The sequence below is a fragment of the Fundulus heteroclitus genome, chromosome 21 (assembly GCF_011125445.2).
Source record: "Fundulus heteroclitus isolate FHET01 chromosome 21, MU-UCD_Fhet_4.1, whole genome shotgun sequence".
NCBI lineage: Eukaryota > Metazoa > Chordata > Actinopteri > Cyprinodontiformes > Fundulidae > Fundulus > Fundulus heteroclitus.
This window is the reverse complement of record NC_046381.1, coordinates 11,987,316-12,013,204: the sequence shown is the minus strand read 5'-3', so window position 1 is coordinate 12,013,204 and position 25,889 is coordinate 11,987,316. Positions and strand designations below refer to the sequence as shown.

Sequence of the window (25,889 nt, the reverse complement as noted above, 5' to 3'; positions counted from 1 at the left end):
TTTAGTGGAAGGAAAAGTGTAGTAGGTTTCACATCAATGCTGCTTTGTATGGGGTTCCATTTGTGCCAAACATATGTTGATGTGTCTTGTGATGCGTTCATTTGTCTACGTAAAGTGTGAGATTCCCAAGTACAGGTGCAGTTGGAGTGCGCAGAGTTAACAGATACAAACATATCAAGGACATGGCAACTTTCACATTCTTGGTTTAAGTGTTTTACCCAAAACAGGACTGGTAGGTTGCACCGTGCACTAACGTCATCTTCATTTTAGAAACCAAGCCTGTTTGCTGTTCTGATAACAGAGAATTTACATCGACACATGTACATACTTCTGTTTATAAATTCACACTTTGTGTCTGTTTGTTGTGAGCGCCATAACCTAATTTGTTGTTTGTGCAAAAGATCATGGCCAGTAAACCTGATTCTGGTTGAATTATATTAGAAGGGGTTTACTTTTATGTAAAGTATGTATTCATGTATGTAAGGGATATTGTTAAACTTACCTCTTTAATTAAACTTTGTTTGCTCTTATACACAGATAAATCTTGCTTTGCCTGACACTCAACCTCACTCTTTTCCTTCATTATGATTTTTTTTTAAGTAAATGCATCAATCAATGCTTGTCAACAAAGGGAATTATGAGGTGTGCTCATATTTCCAGTAGCCAGCACCAGCTGATAATATATGCCCCCACATAGGAACTTAATAAGTGACTTGGACCTTTTCTGTTTTTTTTTTCTTTTTTTTTTTTTTTTGCTGTTCTCATGCATTGATTATGGAAGCCCATTTCTGCCACTTTTATGAAAAAATAAGTTTTTATGGGCTCCCATACTTAATGGATATGCTGATTTTATTTTCCAGCAAAACTTTTCACCCACCCATTGATGCAGTTATCATGCCAAAGGAACCACAGCCAATAACTGAAATCAGCCAGTAACTGAGATCATATGCTGTGCAGTAGGGTGACATTTCCAGATTAAACATATTTGTTTTATCTTAATATCTTATTAAGTCTTATGAAGTTTTTCAATGTTCTGAATTGCAGAATTGTGTGTTTTCATTAACTGCCAGCCACAATAACCTAAATAAACAGAAACAAACACACACACAAAATCCCAGTTTGAAATAAATATTGATATGAGTTTCATATTTTGAATAGTATTAATTTTATATAACAGTGGCAGAGGAAGAAAAAAACAGTTCTGTTGTGATGCTTTGTGCAGCCAATGGGTTTTGAATTAAATATCCAGGACTTCACTACGATATACAAACAAATACATTTTTCTTTGTTATTTCCATTATAATGCAAATATTTTACAAAAAGACAGCATTTCCCTGGACTCTTTAAGCAGATTAGTTAAAAAAGGAAAATTTTCAACACAAATAAGGCAGATGTCTCAACTCTTTCCTCTACAATAATCAACTTAATTTTTTTTTGTTTCAAAATGTATTGTTTATTTTATTAAACTTTTTTTTGTCTCATTTGACCAGTCATATTAATACTGTGCTGCTGTCCCTAAAAGTGTCTTTCATACCTTCCAATGAGCCAAGCCAGGTGGCAAACACAAACCCCTCTTAGGCATCATGTGCAATCTAAAAAAAAATTCCCCTTTGCTGTCACACTTCTATGCCATCCTTGATATACCTTAAACGTTTGTTTCCATTCTTGATTGTGTTTTCTGTCCGAGCAAACGCTTTTCATTCAAAAAGTTGAGCTGAGGGGGAAAAAAAACCCGTAAGAATCATTCACTCGGTATTCGATTGTACGACCTGGGCTTTCAATTTAGCTGCTATCGGTGCTCGATTTTCTTTTCAGTTGCACAGAAAGATGGCGGACCGGACGCCTGGCTCTCAAAAAGCTAGCGCTAAGGTGAAATTTACCGTTTGTCCTCGTGTTAGCTAAGCTTTTCCTATTCCTGTGATAGCGATGTCGTTTTTTTGCATTCCTGGAAAACTTTAGGTGTTAACACGGTGGCTCCAGTCAGAGCTACGCACACTAACTGAAAAGTGAAACCACCGCTCTAACGAAACCCGTTCATGTTAGCTTAGCTAAGCTAACGTGCTAGCTAAGGCTCCCCGGGACTAAGTCACTGTTGTAGGCGTTTAGAAAACGAATAAAAATCAGAGCTAATGACTTGAAAAGGTAATGTTTAACACACAAAAGAGGATTTCCAACCGCTGGGTGTTATGTGTGTGCTCTGTGAGGGGCGGGCGTTATGGTAACATTAGCCGCTCAGCGCGCTGCATTCAGCCAGTCCCGCTGCAGTTTACATCAGGCTGCTAGGCCTCTGGTTGATTTTTAATCGTAAGACTGTAACTCAGAAGAAAGCGTGCAGTCGTCAAAACGGACACGGTGACGTAGCAGATATTTGTGCTGGGTTTTGCTGCTTTGCACTAAATATGGCGTTAAGAGTTACAGGTACGGGACACAATAGCTGTCATCTGTCACGGTGTCTGATTAGCATTTACAAGGTTTGCTCGGCCTCTGCTTAGGTCAACGTGTTGCTGCTGCTGTTGTTGTTGTTGACAAGATGTCATTCAGAGTGATTCTAAAGGTTGAAACGTAACCGTTCCTTGTTTTGCATCACCAGGCGCTGCTTGAGAGCAAACTCAAGTCTTTCAGCATCGGCAAGATGGCTGTGGCAAAAAGGACCCTTAGCAAGAAGGAGCAAGATGAAATTAAGAAAAAGGCAAGTTGGGACCTCTTTTATGAATATGCATGTATTCAGTCTCCATGATTATTCATGAAACAACATATTTTTGCTTTATATTTATTTATGTTATGTTGATTTTTCTCCCCCTTCTCTGTTCAGGAAGATGAGCGAGCGGCAGCAGAGATTTACGAAGAGTTTCTTGCTGCTTTTGAGGGAGGAGGGGAGGGCAAAGTCAAAGCATTTGTCCGTGGGGGTCTGGCGAACGCATCGAAAGGTACGATTTCTCTTTAATCAGTGTTGCTGTTCAGATTTTGCGTCGTCAAAACACGTTCCTGGACGGAGACGTTGTTGCGGTGGCTCAGGAAAGGCGCACCAACAAAGGCGGCAGCAAAACGTTGTATGTGAAAACAGCACAACTGCAACAAAGCTAACCCTGTCAAAGTAGAAAGGAACTAGAAGCTGACCTTCTGCAGAAAAAGCAAAATCCTTCATGTGCTCCATGGGGCAGCAGCCATATGAAGCCATACCCTAAAAAAAAAAGAAATCATGTTTCATTTACAATGTAGATGATGTCTCACCGATGTTTTATTCTTCATTTTTGCACATCTGAAAGAAATAGAGTATTAGCTGTTTTATACATCAATATTCAAGGTCAGGGTTCAAGGTGACTTTATAAATACCTGTAGGTAGATTTATTTAATTTTTTTGCGGTTTTTACGACATTCCCATATTCATACAAACAGCCTAAAGTAATCAGAATCATTGATATAAATGTAATAATGCTCTAGGCTTCACAAATTAAAGCAAGTCACTGGAGAAGAGAGGAAGCGAGACTGAAAAATAGGATGAACATGCAACAAATGAAAATTTTTAAAAACCGAAAAAACAAAACTAATGTAGATTTGATCAAATCTGAGCTCCAGGGATCTGCAGTCAAACACAGTTTCACGTATTTATGAAGATAAAGACAAAATGATCAGCGTTTACATTTTAGACTGTCTATTGCGTTTTATATGGGGGTTTGGTGCATTTAGCAATGTTAGCATTACTAACTGTGGCCACTTGTTGTATTATTAGCCCTTTACCTCAACCGTGAGATCACAGAAAAGCTTTCAACAATAGCTGATGCGGCGTGTTCAAGGGCGGATGGAAGTGGACTCTTAAAAAGATTAAAACGGAGCAACTTGCCGTGGCGATTTGTCCAGCTTTCTGTTGAGGCAGCCCAGATGGATAAGCCACACACATATAAACTTCCTGTACCCTCTCTTCTAAATATCATTCATCCTGAAAAGATCTCAGTTAAATCTTCATCTTTTAGTTACAGCTCCCACACTGAAGAGTGTTGTTGATCTGGCCTTGCTTCGTGTGGTTGTGGTGGTTTTCACTGATTGGAAAGAGATTCAGTATTTTATTTATTTCCAACCAGCTGATAATGGATGAATGGAAAATCAGAGCGTGTCGACCCACTATGGGATTTCTTGGCACTTTTCTGCCTAAAAACCAACAACGTTAATGGGAGTAAATTTTGGATTGAGCAAACTCTTTGTCCTTTCAGACGAAGCGGCCTCTGATGACAAAAAGGGAAAACTATACAAGCCCAAATCACGTTTTGAGACCCAGCCGAAAAGCATCCTGCCTCTGGAGACCCCATCCCAGTTTTTACCAGCAGACAAAAGAAACGTAAGCTCTTCCGAGGTCAACTCATGGTGTCTCTCGTTTGTGCTTCAGAAGGATTTGCTCTAACGTTGGTAGTAATGGTTGAATTTTCGTTTACAGGCTGCAAAGAAAGCCAGTGACAAGGAAAAGAAGAAGAGCAACTTGGAGCTTTTTAAAGAAGAACTTAAACAGTATGATTCCTCTTACGTCAAAATTAGCTTCCCGTTGTTCTAATTGTTTGCTAATATAAGATTTTTTTTTTTTTATTTCATTCTGTGCCACTTGTTTCAGGATCCAGGAAGAGAGGGATGAAAGGCACAGGATGAAAGGACGCGTCAGTCGCTTCGAACCCCTGCCTGGATCGGAGGGAAGACGCTCCTGTGAGTGCATTTAAGCTGCTTTAGTGTCTTCTGTGTGCTGACCGGGCCTGAGGCGGGTCCTCCCAGCAGCCCCGCTCCACTCCCCTCCTCCCCCGCCCACTTTGTGCCGCTTTCCTCCTGAAACAAAATTTATACTGCGTTTCTGCTTTTTTTAGCGGATGGTTCTTCAAGAAGAAACCGTCCGTCCAGTGGTAATTTTGTCTTAATACAGTGACCGTGAATATCTCCAACTTGCTAAGAGAACGAGCGCAGCTGTCAGACAGCAACAGGAAACTCTTGTCTCCTTTCTGTTTCTGCAGTTCTGGACGACTGTGCGCCGGGCTCCCACGATGTCGGCGATCCATCCACTACTAACTTGTATCTTGGAAACATCAACCCACAGGTATTTATATAAATATTTTTGTTATCCAGACATACATTGAAAGGTCAACTGATGAGCTAAATGAAATGGCCATGCTTTTGTAATGGTAGCTGGGTTTTCTATTTCTTCAAATGCTTGTGAAGATTCTCAGTCATCCAGGTCATGGTCATTCCAAAAAAAGGTAAAAAACAAAGCAACTGGTTGAAAGCGTCCTTTTCAACTACGGAAAACAAGTCCATTTGCTTTGTTTTTTACCTTTTTCTTGGAATTTCTTCAAATGTTCCTTGCTGTGCTTTCAGAAAGTATTCCTAACCCATTTTCACGTGTTTCGCTCATTAACTTTGATGTATTTATTTTTTGTAATCTCATGGATCAAAAGTTGCCCATAACTTATTAAGTGTGCATTTTGTTTGATTCAATCTACAGACCACTGATTTTTGCCCATCTTTCTTTGCGAGGTAGCTCAAACTCAGGCAGATTGGGTGGAGAACATCTTCGTTTTCAGTGTTAAAGACTTGCAGTAGATCGGATTCAGATCTGGACTTTGACTGGGCCAGTCCAAAATAAGAATATGTCAGAACCGGGATTCTGATTCCATGTTTAGGGTCTTTATTCTGCTGGAAGGTACGCCTCGCCACTTCGCTTCCACAATCTCCGTTTAGTTCCACCTGTTTCCCTTCAACTCGGACCCGCTTCCTTGTCCGAGCTGAAGACAAGCGTCCTTGCTGCCAGTACCGATGGCTGGTTGGATGGGTGATGTGTTTTGGTTGATGTTAGTTTTCCCACCACATACATCAAACTTTGATCATAAAGTCTAATTACTTTTTGTCAACACTGGATTTGCTCTGAACGTTCTCCCATAAAGGACGGATCTTTAAAGTACACGACTACAAGCTGTCCAGTCAAAAGATTCCTTTTCCTGAGCTGTGGATCTCTGCAGCTCCTCCAGAGCTTCCATGGACCTCTTGGCGGCTTCTCTGCTTCTCTCCTAGCCTGGCCTGTTGGTTCAGGCTGGTGTCCATGTTCTCTCTGTGTTCAGGTGATGAATTGAGTCGAGAGAGTTGTTGAAGGCCGGTGGTTCTGTTTGTTTTTAACTTACCTTTCCCTGACCAGTCTGGTTTGTTCGTCCTCCTTCGTGATGCTTCTTGTTTTCTGAAACCTCGGAGGCCCTGACAGATCAGGGGTTTTCGATCTGAGAACGAGTCACACACACGGACACTATTCATCAAATACATCACTGGTTGCACTGGATCGTATTTAGGGGTTTTCTTTTTTCAGATTTTCTTTTTGTATGAGAAATGGAAACTAAATCATACATAATTTCCTGTTTTACTGTCATCCGTTACGTTTTGGTTTGTCAAATAAACAAAATAAAATGCGTTGTTTTGTGTCCTTGCATAGAATTAGGAGTGTTTCTTTGCCACTGTTTATTTCTGAGTCGGCATTTTTTCACAAATACTTCCTGTTTGAATCATCACAGATGAACGAGGAGATGTTGTGTCAAGAATTTGGCCGCTACGGCCCCCTGGCCAGCGTGAAAATCATGTGGCCGAGGACGGATGAGGAGAGGGCTCGGGAGAGGAACTGTGGCTTTGTGGCCTTTATGAACAGGAGGGATGCTGAGCGAGCCCTCAAGAACCTAAATGGTACTTTTTTTTTTTTTTTCCTCATAAAGACTTGACAAATTGCTTGTATATCACTCCACCCTGATTATGTATTCACCACCTCTTCTTTTATTTTTTTTGCTTTCCGAAAACTCTAGGGAAAATGATTATGAACTTTGAAATGAAATTGGGATGGGGCAAAGGTGTGCCCATCCCCCCACATCCCATATACATCCCTCCCTCGCTGATGGAGCACACGCTCCCGCCGCCTCCCTCCGGCTTACCCTTCAACGCACAGACCCGAGAGCGGCTCAAGAACCCCAACGCTCCAATGATTCCTCCGCCCAAAAACAAGGAGGAGTTCGAGAAGGTAACTCCCAACGTCAGGCTGGGCTTTGATGGCATATGGACGTGTTTTTTTTATCTGTGCTGGCATTGTGTTAGCCTTTGTAGTCGGCAGTCAGTGCAGGTTTTATTAATAGTTTATTCGATAGGTTTATCTTCCTTGTTAAATACGATTTATTAGCTTCACAATAGGAAAAGTTTGGATATATTCAGTTAGCCTGTGTTATGGATAAGTGTTTACGGCTAATTTGGTAACGTATCATGGGCTTTGTTTGGCGTTTTATGTTAGTAAAAGGAAATGTGTTCTCTCTGTGAAGTTTGAAATGCATTTTTTATATTTTTCACCTGTTGCCTATTTAACAATACTCACATTCTATTGTTTATTATCTGATGTGACTTCATATACAGACTCTGTCGCAAGCCATAGTCAAAGTGGTTATCCCAACAGAAAGGTACATGTTTTTCTTTTTTTTTCAAATTGGTGTACAAACTTAGAAAAGACATAACATCCCATTTTGGAGCTAAAAGTTGGACCCATTGATCACTGCATGCCTACAGGGGGGCCGTTCTGTGTGGGTGAGCAATGGTCGAGGCACACATTTAAACTCGTGTAACACTGACATGTTTTATTTATTTTTTTAGTTTCTTCCTTCGTTTACCGCCACTGTCCTTGGTTTAGTTCAGATTTCTTTTAAAGAGGGGTTATGTGATGGTATAAGTCATGGTTCCCTTACCTTTAGTGGAGAAATGTCATGTTTCAGTGAGTTCTTGGGAAAGGGAACGTTTTGGTGCCAAATCTAGCCGATTCAGAGCTATAATACAGGAAGACACGAGGACAGTTTTCCACACGTTCCCGTTGGCAACGCGGGTTTAGATTAGGAAGCGCAGCAGGCTTCACGTTCTCTTAGGTGGGCAGCAGTTGTGCTTAGTGTTACTAAAGTAGTCCCTGCATGCATTTCCAAATCCAACATGTTCAGTGAACCTACAGAGGTTGGAGGCAAAAAGCATAAAACGGTCGTATCCTATTGAATCTCCCTGCTACTTGCTGAGGTTTTGCGCTTTCTCTTGCAGCCTAAATGGGCCAACATAGTATGTCGTACAACATAGTTTCCTTTCTAAAAAGCTTCCTACAGATCTGTGCTTAATCTGACCTCATTTTAAATACGTCACCGATACTGAGAAATGCTTCGAGACTCAGTTACGGCGTCAAGATCCAAGAGTCGTCGTCCTCCCAGTCAGGTGGTGGTTGGTATAGGGCTAAACTGACCAGGAGGGATGGCCGATGTCCCCTTAAATTCGATCATGAGATTTTATTTTCTTGCTCTGACACAAAGTATTTGAAAATTCATGTAACACTGCAGGCATTTGGAGCTTCACCTAAACCTTCGCTCTGAGAATAAAACGGACCCATCGGACAGAAAAGCAAAGCTGACAATCCTAACAAGGCTAACAGTTTTTGGGGCCAAATGCCATCACTTAGTCTGCTGGTGAAGATTCTCAGTCATCCAGGTCATGGTCATTCCAAAAAAAGGTAAAAAACAAAGCAACTGGACTTGTTTTCCGTAGTAGAAGACGTTTCGCTTCCTCTCCAGGAAGCTTTCTCAATTCAAAAAATCTGGAGTAATGTGGAGTAACAAGCTTTATACCATTGGATTGTATAAAGTTGTATAAAATTGTCTTTTTGAATTGAGAAAGCTTCCTGGAGAGGAAGCGAAACGTCTTCAACTACGGAAAACAAGTCCAGTTGCTTTGTTTACCTTTTTTTGGAATCACTTAGTCTGTTATTGTTACTACAGGATCCATCAGCTATTATTATTTATATTTTTTTTACATGAAAACAACAAATTGGCCATTCCTACCAGCCAGTCACTAATCAAGCTGTCGTTCGGCTCTTTCTGGGGGCACCTCTAGCTGTATTTCATACATTTTCAGTTGGAATCGTTTTAAGTCGCTGAGGTCGGCTAAAACGGGTTCGGGTTGCTGGTCCTGCCGCCGCGTCGAGGATTTTTCTGACTTCAAGAAACTCACTGTAAAAATGAAATCTGCTACAGGTAAAGGAACTAATTGCGTTGCAAAAACCTCGCCGTAGCCAACAGCCTCATCCTTCCACATCCTAAACGAACATGCGACGACGTTAGCCTAGAATAATGTCGGGGAACTCCGCCTTATTCACAATCTGCTGACTCTAGATCTGTACTTTTGGAAGCCGGCTCTCTGGCCATTGCTCACTCAGACCGTCTCCCCCCCCCCTTGGCCTCCGTCACTCTATGGGCGAGCTCGATGAAATCTGGCCCCCTGCCAACAAACCCACTGTAGAATTAGCCCCAGAATGACCTTTGACATTGGCCTTGGTGAGCAGCACAAGTTGAACTGTCTGCGGCAGCGAGGGACCTGAAAAGCATCATGGGATGGATTGGGAAAGTATACAGAATTTTACCCCGCCATTGGTACGATCGGCTCCAATACACATAAATGTTATCTGTGTTGTCAAATGAAAGACATCCTTTTATCTTGTTGGTCACTTCAGGCTAATTGTTTACAAGCTGCAAGACACATTTCCCTTAAACTTGTTAAATAATCCCCTTTGCACCTATTTAGGCAGTACAAAGTCAGCCAGTCGATAATCTAGTCCAGGCAAACAATGTTGCACTTTTTTTTTCTTTTTTTAACCCTAAATTAGTCTGGATGGGGGGGTTTAGAAAGCCGTTGTACTGGTAAAAGCTTTTGTCAGTCCAACGTCTTTTCAATGCTCCCCTGCCTCTTTGCCAGACATATACAGCTCCACTTGTTGCTTATTTCTCTAAGATTTCCAAGTAGGATTATTTATTTGATCTAATTCTGGCCGTGCAATGTCATTAAAATCAGTTGCACTTTTGCCTTTTAATAAGCACAGGTGTTACCATATTCCAGGGTTTCTGCAGGGTTGCAAAAAGTCTTCATCTTCAACTCATTAATCTGAAGTGTTGGCTTTAAAAAGTCCTAAAAATGTCCAAATTTCTCGCGTTAGAACCGACATTGTATTTATTTCCCTTTTCCACATTTTCTTTATTTTTTGCAACAAGCTAGGACTTGAATTACAGCAAGTTGACGATCATTTATTAGTAAAGTAAATTATGAATAATACAGTCATATTCAATAGATTAAAATATTATTGAAAGTTCATTTATTTCAGTAACTTAATTCACAAAGGGAAACAAATTATATGGATAAACACAGATTGATGATGTTTTTAAGCCTTAATTTGGATTTTTTTCCCCTTCAGCTCTAGCATAATAAAAACAATGCTCAAGATTAGAATATTGCATCAGACCAATAAAAAAAGCAACATTTCTCATGCAGAAATCAAAAGTATGTTTAATAAAAAAGGTCCTTACAAAAAGCATTTCTAAGGACATTTTTGACCAATCTGTATAATATGATTGATTTTGACTTTGTAAAGTGCCTCGAGATGACGTGTTTCATGAATTGGCGCTATATAAATAAAATTTAATTGAATTAAGAGGCCTGTTTGTGTGATTATATTTTATTGAATATGACTGTAATTGAAAAAGCCATTAGGTTAACTGCCTAACGTTATTTATTGGGAATTCATTCAAGTCTTAAAAAATCGGACTCAGTAAAACCTGCAGAAACCCTTTAATAATGAAAGAATTACCTAAAGTCATAGAAAAGATTAATTTATCTTAAATTCATGCTGGTTTTGGTGTCAAATTATGTTTTAATTTCTGGTATTTATGTCAACATTAACAGAAAGATGTAGTTACAGTTCTGCTAAACTTCTTACTGGTGATTTGACACCTCTTAAACAGTCGTCCCCATCAGACGTCTTTTAAAAAGTCCTTTCCTATAAGCTAATACTTATTGTCCTTCACCCTTCCAGGGTATTTTAGCCACATGCAAAAAGTGCAGGACGCTTGTGGTCGTATTCATCTTTTTGAGAGATGATTGGTGTAGTTATAAATGATAATTAATATTGTATTTTTTGGGGGGGGAGATGACTGCTGCAGGTGTCAAACCACCAAGTGTGATTTAGTTTTTTTAATGAGGCAGGCTGGAAGCAGTGCTCAAGACTCCAGTCCAGTCTGAATCAGTTTGCTTTAACTGTGTCTTTCTTGTAGGAATCTGCTCTCTCTCATCCACCGCATGATCGAATTTGTGGTGCGTGAAGGCCCAATGTTTGAAGCCATGATCATGAACAGAGAAATTAACAATCCGATGTACAGGTGGGTCGAATTTCCCAGCGAATGCGCTCCAGGTTTACTCTCCGCCGGCGCTCAGATGTAGCTCTGATGGCTGGGTTTGTTCTCTTTCAGGTTTTTATTTGACAACCAGAGTCCAGCACATGTATATTATCGGTGGAAGCTCTACACCATACTACAGGTCCGTTTCTTTAAATAGTGATCACGTTCCTTCCAATGTTGTTTCTGCGCTGTTGTTGTTGTTGTTGTTGTTGTTTTTTTTATATTGAAAGCAAATGTTTCATGTTTCAGGGTGAATCTCCGGCCAAATGGCGAACGGATGACTTTAGAATGTTTAAGAACGGCTCTTTATGGCGCCCGCCTCCTCTTAACCCGTACCTCCACGGTCCTTATGACGACGGCGACGAAGAGGAAGAGGAGGAGGAGGCCAACAAGAAAGGCTCCTTGAAAGAAGAGTATGTTTATGACTTGATGATCGCTGTCCAGCTTGTTTAACTTGTGACCTTGGGCGACGTCGATGTGTTATTCAAAAACACGGCCAACCAAACAGGAAAACCGACAATCTATAAAAACGGATACAAGCTAACAGATAAAATTGGCTAAAAAGAGTTGAGGTTGACGCAGTGAAATTAAAGACCAGAGGGCATTTAAACTGAACGCACTGCAGTGGTAATTTCAACAGGCAGTCTTAATATTCATAAAGAAAAAAAGTCTAATCCTTTTATATATTTCAGTTTAAACAGTGGCTGTGTTAAGAGCATTTGGCTTGATGAGTATTTCAATGGTTTTACTGGTAAATCAGCATTTATTTGGTGACTAGGTGTTAATTCATGGCACCGGCTTTTTTCCCTCCTACTCTTGAAAATGGAGGAGCAAACTCCTGTTTTTGTTTCTTCTCATTTCACTTAAAAGTCTCTAAAACCTAAATATTAAAAACAATTGCTAGATTTTTTTAGACCCACCCTGGTCAGCCTGTGCACCTCTATAGAAATCCTGTGATCTCTTCAGTCAGTCGGTTCACAGTGATGGAAAATGATCTAAAAAAGATTTGGTCCAGTTTTTTCTCTGGGGTTAGAAGTCGGTCTCTACTATAGCGAAAGAGCTTTAAACCCTCAAACCCAGCACATATAGTTATACTGTACTGATGCTCAATGCCAGAGTGTTGTTTAATGAGTTGTTGGAGGTTTACATCTGAACATACCTCTACCGTCATGGAGTTAATACTTTCTTGTCAGGTCCACAAAGGCTCACGACTGCTTTCTCGACACAAAGTGGCGTTTGTTGTCAGCGCGGGTTGATCTCCACCCGCTGGTCCTGATGGGGCGGTGGTGGAGAGGAGGGTGCCTGATGTTTTGTTTAGGTTGATGCAGCTCTGTTGGCGTCTCCTAGAGTTCATGTTTAGGTTGCAGCAGGGGCGAGAGTCGCCTCCTCGGTGAAAACGGGCCCCTCCGTCTAGGTCAGGTGTCCTTTCTACTGCAGGCAGAGCAGTTCAACCAGAGCGTTTCAGACGCTTTTTCAGCTGTCGGACGCAGGATGCCTTTTAGGGACTCGGTCAGTTCACACCCACTAGGGGAGATTCTCACACCTGCTTTCAGTCTAACGTATAGTTTTATTTTCTACTTGTACTCTACAACACTTTGTAGGAAAAAATGGTCTAAGGGTAATAAATGTCCGCCTGCAGAAGCTCGCTTAGAGTAAAGACATTTTAGGTTCAGGTGTTCCAAATAAGAATAAGAGCCACAACCAGAGAAAATGGTTTATTACAAATTGATCTGAAATTTAAAACATTAATTTGAATCATACATGAGATTGGAACATCTGGATGACTTTTCAAATCCCTCAATTCATATAAAAGACTCAAAGAATAGGCAGCAATCCTTAGAAAAGCTTTTTGTAGAGCACCTTTCAAGATAGGGATCACAAAGTACAATGGGTCATTAGAATCAGTGGTTAATGTGGTGCAGTTGTTTAAAGTAGCTGGTAGGAAGGGACGAATTGAAAGCGTTGCAATTAAGCTTGGGTAGGAACTACGGAAACCTGGATGGGCTCAAGACGAGGAGCCGCGTTATCCAGGAGAGCTCCTTTCGCTCCTCTGCAGAGAAAGGACTCGGTGGAGGTGGGTAGGGCACCAAGATGCCTCCATGAGTGTTTACGGGCAAATCCCACTGCGGGGACCCATACGTTGTTGGCAGAACCCATTCTGGCCCTGCACCACATTGCTGAGAAGGGGTTGGGTTTCACTCCTGGCCCAGTTACACCCACAATCCAACAGCAAATATGCTGAAGACGAGACAGACAGATGATTTGATATAAGAGTCTAAACATGGCGTTGTGGCGCTGTTCAGCGTGTTTTAGGTGTGTTCCTGCTCTAACGGAGCTGAATCATCTCATTTTCTAACCGGGTTCTGCAGAGGCTTCATAATGACCCGTTCATTTAGTCCAGGTCCGTTCGCCCAGCCCTGTTTGACGCCTTTAACACGGCACGAATGGTTGTAAAGTTTGCTGTTCCGTGTGAAGGGAGCGGGACAAACTGGAGGAGATGCTCCGCGGTCTGTCTCCGCGGAGGGGGGACATCGCCGAGGCCATGCTCTTCTGTCTGACCCACGCTGAAGCTGCAGAGGAGATCGTGGAGTGCATCACGGAGTCCCTCTCCATCCTGAAGACCCCTCTACCAAAGAAGGCACGTCCAGACGTCCAGAGCCCCCTCCCTGCTCGTCGCCGACCTTTCCCCAACAAGCTCTAACCCACGCGCTGCTTCTCAATGTTTCAGATTGCGCGGCTATATCTGGTTTCCGATGTGCTGTACAACTCTTCTGCCAAAGTAACCAACGCGTCTTACTACAGGAAATAGTAAGTCATTGAGTTTAATTAGACTCTGATGGCTTGGTGGTTTTTAAAATCAGGAAATCTCAGTGAATCTGTTTTCCTTCGTTCCCAATAGCTTTGAGACGAAGCTGAGCCAGATCTTCGCCGACCTCAATGCCACGTACAAGGCGATACAAGGACACCTGCAGAGCGAGAACTTCAAGGTGCCGCCGTTGGTTCGGCAGCCTTCACGCGCGACACGTGTGACTCTGTTAGCGACTCGTATCGGTGCCCGTCTGCATGGTTTGATGGTTGTTTTCCTTTCTGCTTCGCCGTAGCAACGAGTGATGTCATGTTTTCGGGCGTGGGAGGACTGGGCCGTGTACCCGGACCCCTTCCTCATTAAGCTGCAGAACATCTTCCTCGGCCTCGTCAACATCTCTTTAGAAAAGGAAGTCCTCCCTCTTGTTGTGGAGGTAAAGGAACGCACAGCCACTTCACCAGATATTAATTTTTTTACTCAAGTTCTTGGGTTCTCGCTTGATTTTATTTATTTATTTTTATTTTTCGTTTCAGCCCGAACCCGCAGAAGACCTCGACGGGGCCCCACTGGGCGAGTTTGTGGATGGAGCTCCTCTGGAGGACGTGGACGGCATACCCATTGATGCAGGACCTATCGACGGGGCCCCGATTGATGGGGCCCCTCTGGATGACTTAGACGGGGTTCCTATCAAGACCCTGGACGACGACATAGATGGAATACCTTGTGAGTGAATCAGGGACCGGCACAGATGCTTAAAAAATTCCCCCCAAAAAAACACTCCCAAAAGTGTATTTTTGGCTAGACTCATTTTGTTCTAATTCTTGGTATTCTCAAACAACCTTAATGTTTTTTTACATTTACAACTAACCAGTGTCTGCTGCAGTTCCTTATCTGTCTGCGGCACGCAGATCCAAAGACGGTCCTCAGTGTAGGAGGGACAGCTGCGCAGAGAGCAGGTCAAAGCAAAGGGCCGTGTTTATGCAACTGGACGACAACTTTGTGTTGTCAACACGATCACGTCGCAATGTTTGCGAGTCACGAGCCTAATTAGTGGCGAGTTGTATCCGAACAGAGAGGAAACATGCTAGCGTTAGCTTAGCACTGCAGCTAACAGTTCAATTAAGCTAGTTTTCAACCCGCTAGTGCAGTGAAAAAGTATACGCCCCCTTTCAGCCTACTTTGCGTTGACAGTTTCTGTTCGAGGGATTTCGTAATCCTCCAGAACTGGCAGTAACATCTAGACGGGCTCGAATAGTCGCTTTTTACACAAAGACAATCATCATTTGAAAGCTGCCGTTTGTATTTTCTCAGGTTATCTTTGCCTGATATTAAAATGTTTGTTGATCTTAAACATTTAGGTGTAAAAAAAAAAAAGGGGGGGAAAAATGAAAACAATCGGATGGGGCCAAAGACTTTTTTTTGTATTGTACTGCATATATATTAGTTTTATACCCTTTTAGGAAGTTTGTGTTACTAAGACAGCTTCCTAATCCTCATTGGCTAGGATCAGTGCAGAGGAGGCAAAAAAAAAAAGAATCCTGACCCGGACAATCTTAATTATGAATAGATACCGATAATTGATAGTTACAGATTTACAAATATCTGATCTAAATGACTTTTATTCTGGCGGTGACAGTGGACCAGTCAGCGGGAGCTACTTTCAAGGTTGCGCCGTCCAAATGGGAAGCGGTGGATGAGACAGAGTTACAGGCTCAAGGTAACGTTGGAAAGCCTTTAGCTGGTAAAATCACAGATATTAGGTTCTGGTTTTCGGAGTTAAACGTGTCTTTACTCCTCAGCTGTCACAACATCGAAATGGGAGGTATTTGAGCAACCAGAAGAAGCCAAAAAGTGAGTTGGGTGTTTTTTTTTTTTTTTTTATCTCTCCTGCTCTAGGCGTTTGGTCTGAATGAATCTGCAAACTTATTTTCTCTGCTTTTATCGCATTCTCTTCAGGGGTGAGGGCGACAGCGACGCTGAAGAAAGGAGCCCTCGCTCAGAGGATAACCAGAGCAGCTCCAACCCCATCAGAGACGACACTGATAATAAGGCCAAGATGGCCGAGATGAACGAGGAGAAACGCACCAAGCTCAGAGAGATTGAGGTTCGTTTATGATTTTGCAAATAGCGCATGTTATTCCAGCTAGAGGTTCACGTACGCTCACCATTGCCACGAATGTCTTACTGACTCAGGGCTTTAAATCTATTCATCCTGATCATACGACTGCAAGGTTGATGTGGACGGATGCTGCAAGTCAACATTCAACGGCTTTTCCTTGTTTTTATTGCTTTCTACGCTCTAGATGCAGAATGAAAATATCAAAACTATCAGGCGACAGTATACCGTGTTATGCAGCAAACAAAAAAAAAGTAAAATGACGAAAAACATCTTTTTTATACTTTAGGTTCTTCAAAACAGCCTCGTTTTGTTCACTTGTTGCAGTTTCTTTGACTGCTGTTCATATCGGACATGATGAGATGGTTCCTTGGCTGTAATAGGCCGTTAATGTGAAGAGCTTAATATTGGCCTCCTGTTGGATCCTTGTAGAAAGACCCGAATATCTTCCAGGTCTCACCGGTCTGACCCAAGCTGTCGTCTCCGGTGGAAGGACAGTGGTTAGGATGTCTAGAAACGAGGTGCAGGCCTGCATTACGCCACAAGATGTCGCCGTCCAGAGGGAAGCGAGCTGATGATCTGTAGGCTGGACGATGTGACGGTTATGTTAGTTAGTTCTACGTGCGACGTTCACAATACCTCGACTATTCCAGTAAACATTTCCCTAGCTACCGTCACTCGCCTGCATCTAAATTTCTGGAAGCTCGGTTTCTCTTAAATGCCCCTGGAAGCATCAGTCTCCCCCCTCGGCCCGTTCAGGAGGTTCCAGGCTGTCTGAGGTCACATAGAGACACCTTAAGAGATGTGAAACATCCCAGCAGGTTTTCAGTGCCAGATGTTGGATGAAGCAACATTTTTCTGAAGGAAATGGATCAAATCAATTAAACGGACAACTTTAAGCACAGAGGCAGCCCGGATGAGAGAAGTCAGCTGGTCTCCATCAAAACTCTTTGGCAGCTAATGGGACTAAAGTTTAATCAACTTCACTGTTGCTTTGCTTTTCAGAAGATGACGCATTTGCTCAGCCGCTGTAAAACAGCCTTCAGCCTCCTTCCTGTGCTTTTACTCACGTATTTTAAGTAGCCTTTATATAATTTTTCACTTTAATTTTCTGTTTAAATTCTACAGAATTAATTCTAAACTTAAGCCTACACTGGCTTTTTTTGTTTTTGTGCTTTGGCAGGATGTTAGGCTTTTCTTGACGTCCCATGTCTGGGTTTACTTCATTTGGTCATTATGACTCATAAGATTATAAATACTGATACTTTCATCTATTCCCCAGTGGCTGGTCTTGCTCTCACTGATGTGTGTTTGGCAGATAAGTTTGTTGGATTGTCAAAGTTTAGCATCTGATTACGACTCAGAGGGATTTTACTGGATGTTCCTTGCAGGTTTGTTTCCAGTTTAACGTTTCTTAAAAAAAAAAAGGTTTTGCTGCTGTTTTCCCACATAATCCAACAGCAGAAATGTTTTTTTTTTTTTTTTTTAACAGTGCAGCTTAAAAAAACGAAGCTGCAGCTCGGCTACTTTTTGTTTTTCTTTAAAGCAGGACAACCCAGAAGACGTAGCGCCGGTGTAAGTACCAGATCTGCTCGGGTGGCCTGCGCTTCCCGATGACATCACTATACATAATTGGTTTAACGTTTGCACAATTACGCAAAACATTCTGATTGGTCCGGACAACTTACTAACGTAATTATAGCAGGGTGTAGGTTTTCTACAAGAGCGGGGTTGCGTTTTGTAAACGGACAATTCTTACGAAGAAATTCGCCATGGGCCTTCCGCCTCCCGATGACGTCACATTATGGCAACGCCACTCAAACAAACTACATTGAGCCCGCGGTCTGCATTTGTAACAAATCAATTTTATTTAGTTAATTTAGCGGTTTCTTTTTTTATCAAAAGCTTCAGGCTTAAAGATGAACATGGCAAAATGTGAAATCTTAACAATTCAAAATAATCAAACCACTTTAATTGATAAAAATTAGCTAAAATATTTAGGTATAATGACAAATATTTGACAGTTGGCTCCAAAGGAACATTTAAATTTTTGGAAGAATATTGTTAACAAAAATGGAAGGGATAGCCAAATTAATATTAATATATCCAGCATATATCTTAAATATACCAAATACTGCAATAAATTTTTTTTATCAAATTCATCACAATTTCATCTGGTATAAAAAACGTGATCAGAAAGAACGACATAGTAATATCAGTAGAAAGAGAAGGAACAAACGTTATTGATTTTAAAGTGATGAATGCCGTGATAAAATTAAAAAGGCTGCAGACTTTTATAAAAAATTAAAAGATTTTATGGTTTAGTTTCCCTTCGCAACTTTTTCAAAAAAATTGGAAGAATGAAATATCTCTTAAGATGTAACTTTGATCCAGCAAAATTACCGATTTTAAATTGTCAGACTACCACACAAGCATTCCAAAATGATGCTAAAAGTTTTCACGCCTCGATTAAGTTACTGGAAAATAACCGTAAAATAACAAAATAAGATTGATTTGTAACAAATTGAGACCGCGGGCGAGCGATGTAGTTTGTTTGACTGGAGTTGCCATATTGTGACGTCATCGGCGAAGCGCCCGAGCAGATCTGGTACCTACACCGGCTCCAGAACCCACACCTTCCACCTGAAACTAGCATGTGGCCACACACTGGAGAAAAGCCTCATGGTCAGACAAGGGAAAAATTTATTTAGCTGTTTGCGCAAAATAACGAGCCACAGGTCTGGAGGAGTAGAGGGGAGTCGTGTAGCTGCGGTGGAGATGGCATCACGGTGCGATCCCCGCCCTAGATGATCCCTAATGCACAATAAGTGGCTTTTAACAGATAGTCGGCTAAAGTTGAGCAGCTGGGTCTGTGCCAAGAAACCAAGCCGTTTAAATTAAGCCTTTCCTCCGAGAAAAGCCGTCAGATATTCAGTCAGAATATTTTTTTTTTTACCCTTGTGCTTCATTTGTAAAAACAGGTTAAAGTCATGAAGTTCCAGGATGAGCTGGAGTCTGGCAAAAGACCCAAGAAGCCTGGCCAGAGTATCCAGGAGCAGGTGGAGCACTACAGGGACAAGCTGCTGCAGAAGGTACGGCACCAGGTCGCTGTCGGGTTACGTGCTATCTGATCCAGGCTGAGCAACACCCTGACTGCCTCGCTTACTCTCCTGAAAGGAAAAAGAGAAAGAAAAGCTGGAGCGTGAGAAGGAGAGGGAGAAAAAAGAGAAGGAGAAAGCAGAGACGCGGTTAAAAGAGCTGAAGAAGGAAAAGGAGAAGGACGACACGCCGACTAGGAAAGAAAGGTGATGCGCTCGCTTTGTGTGGAGTCGGCGTTCCGCCCGCCGGTCCCACGCCCGTTCTAACACGTCTCTCCTCCTGGCAGGAAGCGGCATCACAGCGGCTCTCCCAGTCCCCCCAGGGGCGGCGGCAGGCGAGGCCGGTCGTCCTCGCCGCGTTCGGAGCGCTCGGAGAGGTCAGAGCGCTCCGAACGGTCGTATCCGAAGGACACGTCGTCCCGCGTGTCTCATAAAGACTCCCCTCGGTCCAGCAGCAAAAAGTCCTCCAAGAGGTAGGACGGCCCGTTGAAGCCGGGTTTTTAGCAACACTTCATACCAACATGTCCTCCCTCAGCATGCACGGGGTTACCAAAAGGATTTAATTTGCTAAATGACAGAACGACACCATTTTAGTTTTCTTTTATCATTATTTATTTAGCGACAAAAAGATTTAGACAATTTCAGAAATTCCAGAAGATTATTACAATGTCACGTTGGCTTCCTATAGGTTAACTCACATTTGACTTGACATTTAAATGATTCTACAGCTGTGGATGCAGCACCTCAAACACACCGCGTCCCTATGTGAAAAATGAAATCAAACCAAACAGGTTTTCTCTTTCTTGTGTTCGGTCTTCAGATGGCAGCAGAGGAGCTTTCAGGTTTCCTTCATTTAGTATAAAAGGGTTAGCAATGTTCAGCCTTCACACGGTTCAGGAAGGAGATGGGTTTAGTGTCCCAGAAATAAACTTGTTTAGGAGGAAAATGTGTGAATAAGCCCCCAAGACAGCAGCAGCAGACCTTGTAAAGATGCTATCCACCATGAAATGAGCCATTTACAAGGAATCAGCTGAAAGGCCGATCAGGGAGGAAGAAGCCATTACTCCAAAGGCAATGTAAAAACCCTGATTGTGGTAGGAGACTGGACCAGAGGCGAAGACATCTGGTCCCATTAAACTAAAATTAAATGTTCGGCTATAATAACCATTGTTACATTTGGAGGGAAAAGTTGCAAGTCTGAGAACATCCAACCTGTGAAGTATGAGGTGGCAGCATCATGTTGGGTAATTGTTTTAATGAAGGAGAGACTGCTGCATAAATCGGGCTCAATCCGAAAACCCTTACAGAGCAAGAAGTGTTTAGCCAAAGTGGAAGTGCGTCAGTGGTCGCCATGATCACTGCAGTCAGTAAGGAAGGAGGTAGAAAAAGGAGCCTGTATGCTCCCTCCAGTGACTAGTTATGCCTTCAGGTATTCTATAATTCTTTGTGTGACATGATATATCAGCACACCCCCTCACGGAAATCAACGAAGATAGAGAGAAGAGCGCAGGCACTTTATAGTTCATGTTCAGAAGGCCTTAGGCCCGGATCTCACTCTCATCATTCATGTGCGTTTCCGTCACGCAATGACGTTAGAGTTAAAGGTGGTCTGAAGCTCCTTTCCTCATACGACTTCTGTTTACCCCATAAAAGGTCAAGGAACAGGAGCTATTATTCAAACGGAGCCCTGGGCTCTTACCTCAACAGCAGGGCTGGGCGATATGGCTTAAGAATAAAATCTCTGATTTAGTTTTACCAAATCCAGTTAATCAATTTTTTTCCATCCTTCCATGTTTTAACAAAGATAAAAGAAAGTATTTTAAAAACGTAATTTTATGTGAAGCATTTCGTCTGGGAGTTGATCTGAATTCAAAGTGCTGTGAAACAGGCTTATAAAACAAGATGGCGGCCCTGCTGTTGTAAATGATAAAGATATGTTTGGTGCTGGTGGTTTTACACAATGAACTAAAAACAGGCTTCACTTGTGTAACTTCAAACTAACTTCGTATTAAAGTAAAAAAAAAAAAAAAAAACATTAAGCATTGCTGCTATTCATGTAAGCCCAGTGGGTGCATTAGCCAAATTAATCGTTTAAATCGACGATGTGGTCCTATTCCTACTAAATAAGCTACAAAGTGGCCGTCACATTTGTGGGTAAGAAATCCAATCTCATTAGTAAGGAAATTTTTTTAAGTGCATGCATACGCCTGGTTTCATTTGATACTTTACAAAAGCTAAACCTAACATGCCTTTCATCCCACTAGATCCCCATCTTCACCTCGCACACCAAAACGGTCGAGGCGGTCGCGCTCCAGGACACCCAAGAAATCCACGAAGAAGTCCCGCTCCAGGTCCAGATCCCCCCACCGATCTCACAAGAAATCCAAGAAGAGCAAACACTGACGTCTCTTGTTTTCGTGGTTCACTTGTAAACCCGCCCCTCTCACTCTTCCCCCTTCTCTGCGCCGCACGATCTGAAGACGAACTGCTCTGGCAGCCGGGGGGGGGTCTGAAGGCTAACGGAGAGGACAACAAAGAGTGGAAGGCGTTGCATGGGTTGGCATCTGGTAGATGGGGGAGGGGGGGGCACCGCTGTTTTATATTGTAAAGATTTAAAAAAAAAAAAATAATGTTTGTGTCCTAATTTCTCCACCTTCCAATGGAAATCATCCATGTGGTAGACCACACCGTGTAGAGTGTGAGGAAAAGTCTTACATTCATGCTGTCGACTTCTGTTTTTGTAGTTCACATTAAAACGAATTCCTAATAAACAAGCGTCTATTTTATTTATTTATTTTAATTCATTGATTGATTAAGTTTACTCATTTGTTAAGCTTTCGCGCCGTCTTTTTTTCTATAGCTTGGCCCGCGCCTGCTTTAGCTGATCCCTTAGTTCCAGCCCTGCGATGGAGGACAGGTGCACCTCATCCGGTCCATCGGCGAGTCGCAGCGTCCGCACGTACGAGTACCTAAGGAACAAAAGTGACGCTGGAATCAGGGAAAAGGTTTTAGCAGAAATACACGTGCATCTCAGCAAATTAGGTCGTAGTCAAAGGGATTCTTTATAAACAGATGGAAAGCACTTCTACACTGCAAAAACAGAACCAAAAGTAAGTGAAATTTTCCTGAAATCGTAATTTTCCTTGATTAGAGCAGGTAAATAAGACTATTTGCCAATGGAATAAGATTTTTGCACTTAAAATAGGAACAATTCATCTCCATCGTCTTATTTCATGTGCAAGATGTCTAATTATGTTATTTTAGAGATGAATTGTTCCTATTTTAAGTGCAGAAATCTCATTCTATTGGCAAATAGTCTTATCTACCTGCTCAAATCAAGGAAAAATACACTAATTTCAAGACATTTTTTACTTATTTTTAGTTCCCTTTTTGCAGTGTAGGTGTTTCTTTTCATTTTGATGATTACGGCTACAGCTCCTCGGCCCAGATGAGAGCCTTCTGATTGCTGGGGGAAATTAAGATCTGCAGACCGTATGCTGAACATGTGGCCAAACTGTTGTACAGGGTTTTACCCACAATTATCACAAGGCAGCTGTTATCCCTGTTGTTTATAACTACCACACCTCGTCCTTCCACTTAACTTTCCATCATAATGGCAGGACATAGCACTCAGCCAACTTCTTTAGCAATGACCTTTTGTGTCCTTCCTTTGTGGAGCGAGTCAATGACTCCTGGACAACTGTCAAGTCAGCAGTCATTGACTCAACTGTGTCGGACGTAACCTGACCTTAAACTTTCTATATGACCATTTTTTTTTATCTGACGTAATGTTTCCTGAGGAAATGGACTCTGGGTTGTCCTTCACTGTAAGCCATAATCCTCCAAAATAACACTGCTGTAAAACAAGATATACTTTATGAACTGCAAAGCATTTATCTATACTGCTCAAAAAAATAACTTAAACAAAACTATGTAACTCCAAGTGTTTTCATTATTTGTTTTGAACAGTATATATTTCCACCTACTGATCTGCAGCTCTAAGTGACAGACGGTGTGTGTGGGGGAGAGATTCACTTACATCTGCGCCAGAGGGAAATCTCCCGACACTCCTGCTCCTCCATGGACCTGGATGGCACAGTCCACCACCTTACAGGCCATCCTGGCTGCGGCCACCTTGATCATAGCGATCTGGAGCAGAGGCGCTGACATTAGGACACTTCGCTGCCGATCGGGTTTTACACGCTTGCTTTTCCAAATAAAAGAAACGAGAACTCTGAACAGCTGTCAAAAGAAGACGTCTGGACATAGATGGCTGAACAATCCCAACGGGGAAGGGGAAAAAGGTCCGTTCTAAGTGTAGTTTGTGTTTAATGCTGATTTTTGTGTTTAGAATCTAACATTTCTGCACATGGACTAAATAGACTGAACTTATTAAGCGCTTCTCTAGTCGTAGAGAACGCCTCCACCCAATCTCACACACCCATGTCGATATGCAAATCACTAGGTGCCTTGCCCTGGGGCTCATCGACGTAACAGGAGGAAGCTGGAATCAATCCAAAGCCATAGTTGCTCCAGTAACAACAGCAGCATGTTTTCCCCTGAAGTTGTTGTGGTAGTTTGTCTGCACCAAACGAGCCCAGCAGAAAAAACTTACCTAGCGTGTAGCTCTGCATGTGACCCTGACCCCGACTACCAACGGCGTCTCACCTGTTTGCGAGCAGCCCTGCTGCCCAGGGTGTCCAGGGCATGAGCGGCACACAGAGTCAACAAGCGGGTCTGCTCGATCATGAGACGGCACTCTGCGATCCAGTGGGCCACCACTTCCTTAAAACAGCGGGACAAACGCAAGGGTTAATTCATCTGTCCCTCAGCAGGCAGCGGAAGGACAGGATCGTGTGATTCCCTCACATGCTGGTAAAGGGTTTTCCCAAAGGCTCGCCTGGAAGCGGCCCGCTGACACAGCAGCTCCAGCGCCTTCTCGGCCAAACCCACAGCCCTCATGCAGTGGTGCAGCCTGCCTGGTCCCAGGCGCCTCTGGGCGATCTCAAACCCTCTGCCCTCGCCTAGGAGAAAACATGAGCGGACAGAAAACAGTCACAGAGGAGGGGAAATAAGTTACCCTCCGTGGAACGTTGTCAGGCTAACCCAGGGGTGCAAACATACGGCCCGCAGGACCGGTTCAGGCCCGCCGAACAATTTAGTCCGGCCCGGTGGCTAAATGCATTATCATTATTCAAAATTTTATTTTTATTTTTTTTCCAGTGTCCTTGCTGGCATTGTGGCAATAAGAATTGTTGTCTTAATGCCAAAAAGAGCTCATCAGATTTGACTTTCATAGGTGGAGCAGTACGGCTTTTGCCATAGTGCTCCACTTCATTTATGAATGTGAATAGTTTTATTATGATTCATGTGGGAAATATCTTAAATGATATGGACACTACAATGGGAAAGTAGGAGAGGAAAGGAAGAACAAGAAGAAAAAAAGAAAAGGTGAAAGAAAGAGGAGATAAAAGGAAGAGAATGATAAAACAATTATTGAAAAAAAAAACATGTACTTCGTTTAATTGAAAATCTGCAGTTCCTATATTGTCCACGAGGGGCGCTGTGTTTTAATCGGCAGATGGGAGCACTGAGCTTCAGATGTGGAAAATTTATTTTAAATCATTTCTTAATTTTTATGTGTTTGATGTATTTTGTCATGCAGGACAGTGTTTCTAAGTTCCAAAAAAAGTGAATAAATGTTTTTCAACATTGTACAATCACTGCGATCAGTTCTTATGCATAATGCACAAGTAAATGTTTAACTGTGTAAAAGTATTGTTGAAATTGCACATACTTTTCTTAAAAACGCTGAGGTTATTCATATTATATTGTGTAAAAGTGAAATTCATTTAATATAAAAATCAACAAGTCCACTTTTATTAGTTCAATTTAATCTTGCAGTGAGTTTACTCGTGTGGCCCTCCTGAGATCAGATTAAGCTGTATGCGGCCCCTAAACCAAAATGAGTTTGACACCCCTGGGTTAACCTGACGTTCACGTTCCAATAGAACAAAACAGACCAGTCAATTTCTCAGGCTTCAAAGGGTGTCGCTGCCATCTAAAACACGGCAGGAAACAAAAAGGACAGAGAGACTGAGCCGTTTACCCAGAATCATGTTGGATGCTGGCACGCGCACGTTTTCAAAGTGCACCTCAAAATGGCCGCCGTGGAGGGCGTCTGAAAAGAAACGCAGAAAAAAAAGGCCTTAAAAGTAGACCGGAGCAGTTCACGTCGCAAACGGGGGCTTATGGAGGGAACCAGGAAGTAGACGGATCCTACCGTCCTGTCCGAAGACGGTGAGCGGTCGGATGAGCTTCACACCCGGCGTGTCCATGGGTACGAGGACCATGCTGTGCTGGCCGTGCCTGAGAGACAGGTTGATCAGCGAAGCCCTTGAGAAATGATCCTCGTCTAAAACCGAGTCGGTTTATCAGGGTTTCTAATTAAAACTCAACCGATTTCACAGCTGTTACTGCTGGTGGGAATGTGCGATCCCTTCTCTGCCAGAAAATGTGGGGTGTGTGTCTGAAACCCAAAACTTGAACTTGGATACAAGGAGAGCGGATTACATAGCTTGGGCGTGACTGTTAGTAGACGGCGGCTCCATTGATACTTGTAGAGACAG

At 42.5% G+C, this 25,889-nt stretch overlaps 2 protein-coding genes across 4 annotated transcripts in view; one reads left to right on the top strand and one right to left on the bottom strand.

The window, feature by feature from the left end:
* Positions 1-1,743: 1,743 nt before the first annotated feature.
* Positions 1,744-21,887, top strand: LOC105918127 (U2 snRNP-associated SURP domain containing). 3 transcript variants are annotated; one of them, XM_012853141.3, is made up of 26 exons: positions 1,744-1,869; positions 2,591-2,689; positions 2,813-2,927; positions 4,209-4,333; positions 4,430-4,500; positions 4,601-4,689; positions 4,845-4,880; positions 4,989-5,071; positions 6,531-6,696; positions 6,813-7,024; positions 7,408-7,451; positions 11,118-11,222; positions 11,313-11,379; positions 11,490-11,653; positions 13,716-13,878; positions 13,969-14,048; positions 14,140-14,227; positions 14,342-14,479; positions 14,580-14,769; positions 15,683-15,763; positions 15,846-15,897; positions 16,003-16,150; positions 19,144-19,254; positions 19,340-19,467; positions 19,548-19,733; positions 21,525-21,887. In XM_012853141.3, exons 1-26 carry the CDS (start codon positions 1,828-1,830, stop codon positions 21,661-21,663), a joined length of 2,922 nt encoding a protein of 973 aa, XP_012708595.2. In that variant the 5' UTR covers positions 1,744-1,827; the 3' UTR covers positions 21,664-21,887. The 3 variants fall into 3 exon arrangements, with proteins under 3 accessions (XP_012708595.2, XP_012708596.2, XP_021166588.2); XM_012853142.3 differs by lacking the exon at positions 4,845-4,880; XM_021310913.2 differs by lacking the exons at positions 1,744-1,869; positions 2,591-2,689; positions 2,813-2,927; ... (5 more) ...; positions 6,531-6,696; positions 7,408-7,451 and having other exon boundaries at positions 6,902-7,024; positions 21,525-21,869.
* Positions 21,445-25,889, bottom strand: part of acad11 (acyl-CoA dehydrogenase family, member 11) — a 39,851-nt gene continuing 35,406 nt past the window's right edge. Inside the window, exons 15-20 of the mRNA XM_012853143.3 lie at positions 25,544-25,629; positions 25,370-25,441; positions 24,130-24,284; positions 23,929-24,045; positions 23,300-23,409; positions 21,445-22,229 (exon numbers count right to left, since the gene is read on the bottom strand). Of these exons, the coding sequence (XP_012708597.2) occupies positions 22,115-22,229; positions 23,300-23,409; positions 23,929-24,045; positions 24,130-24,284; positions 25,370-25,441; positions 25,544-25,629 (655 nt within the window). The 3' untranslated portion in view covers positions 21,445-22,114. The remainder of the gene's footprint in view (positions 22,230-23,299; positions 23,410-23,928; positions 24,046-24,129; positions 24,285-25,369; positions 25,442-25,543; positions 25,630-25,889) is intronic.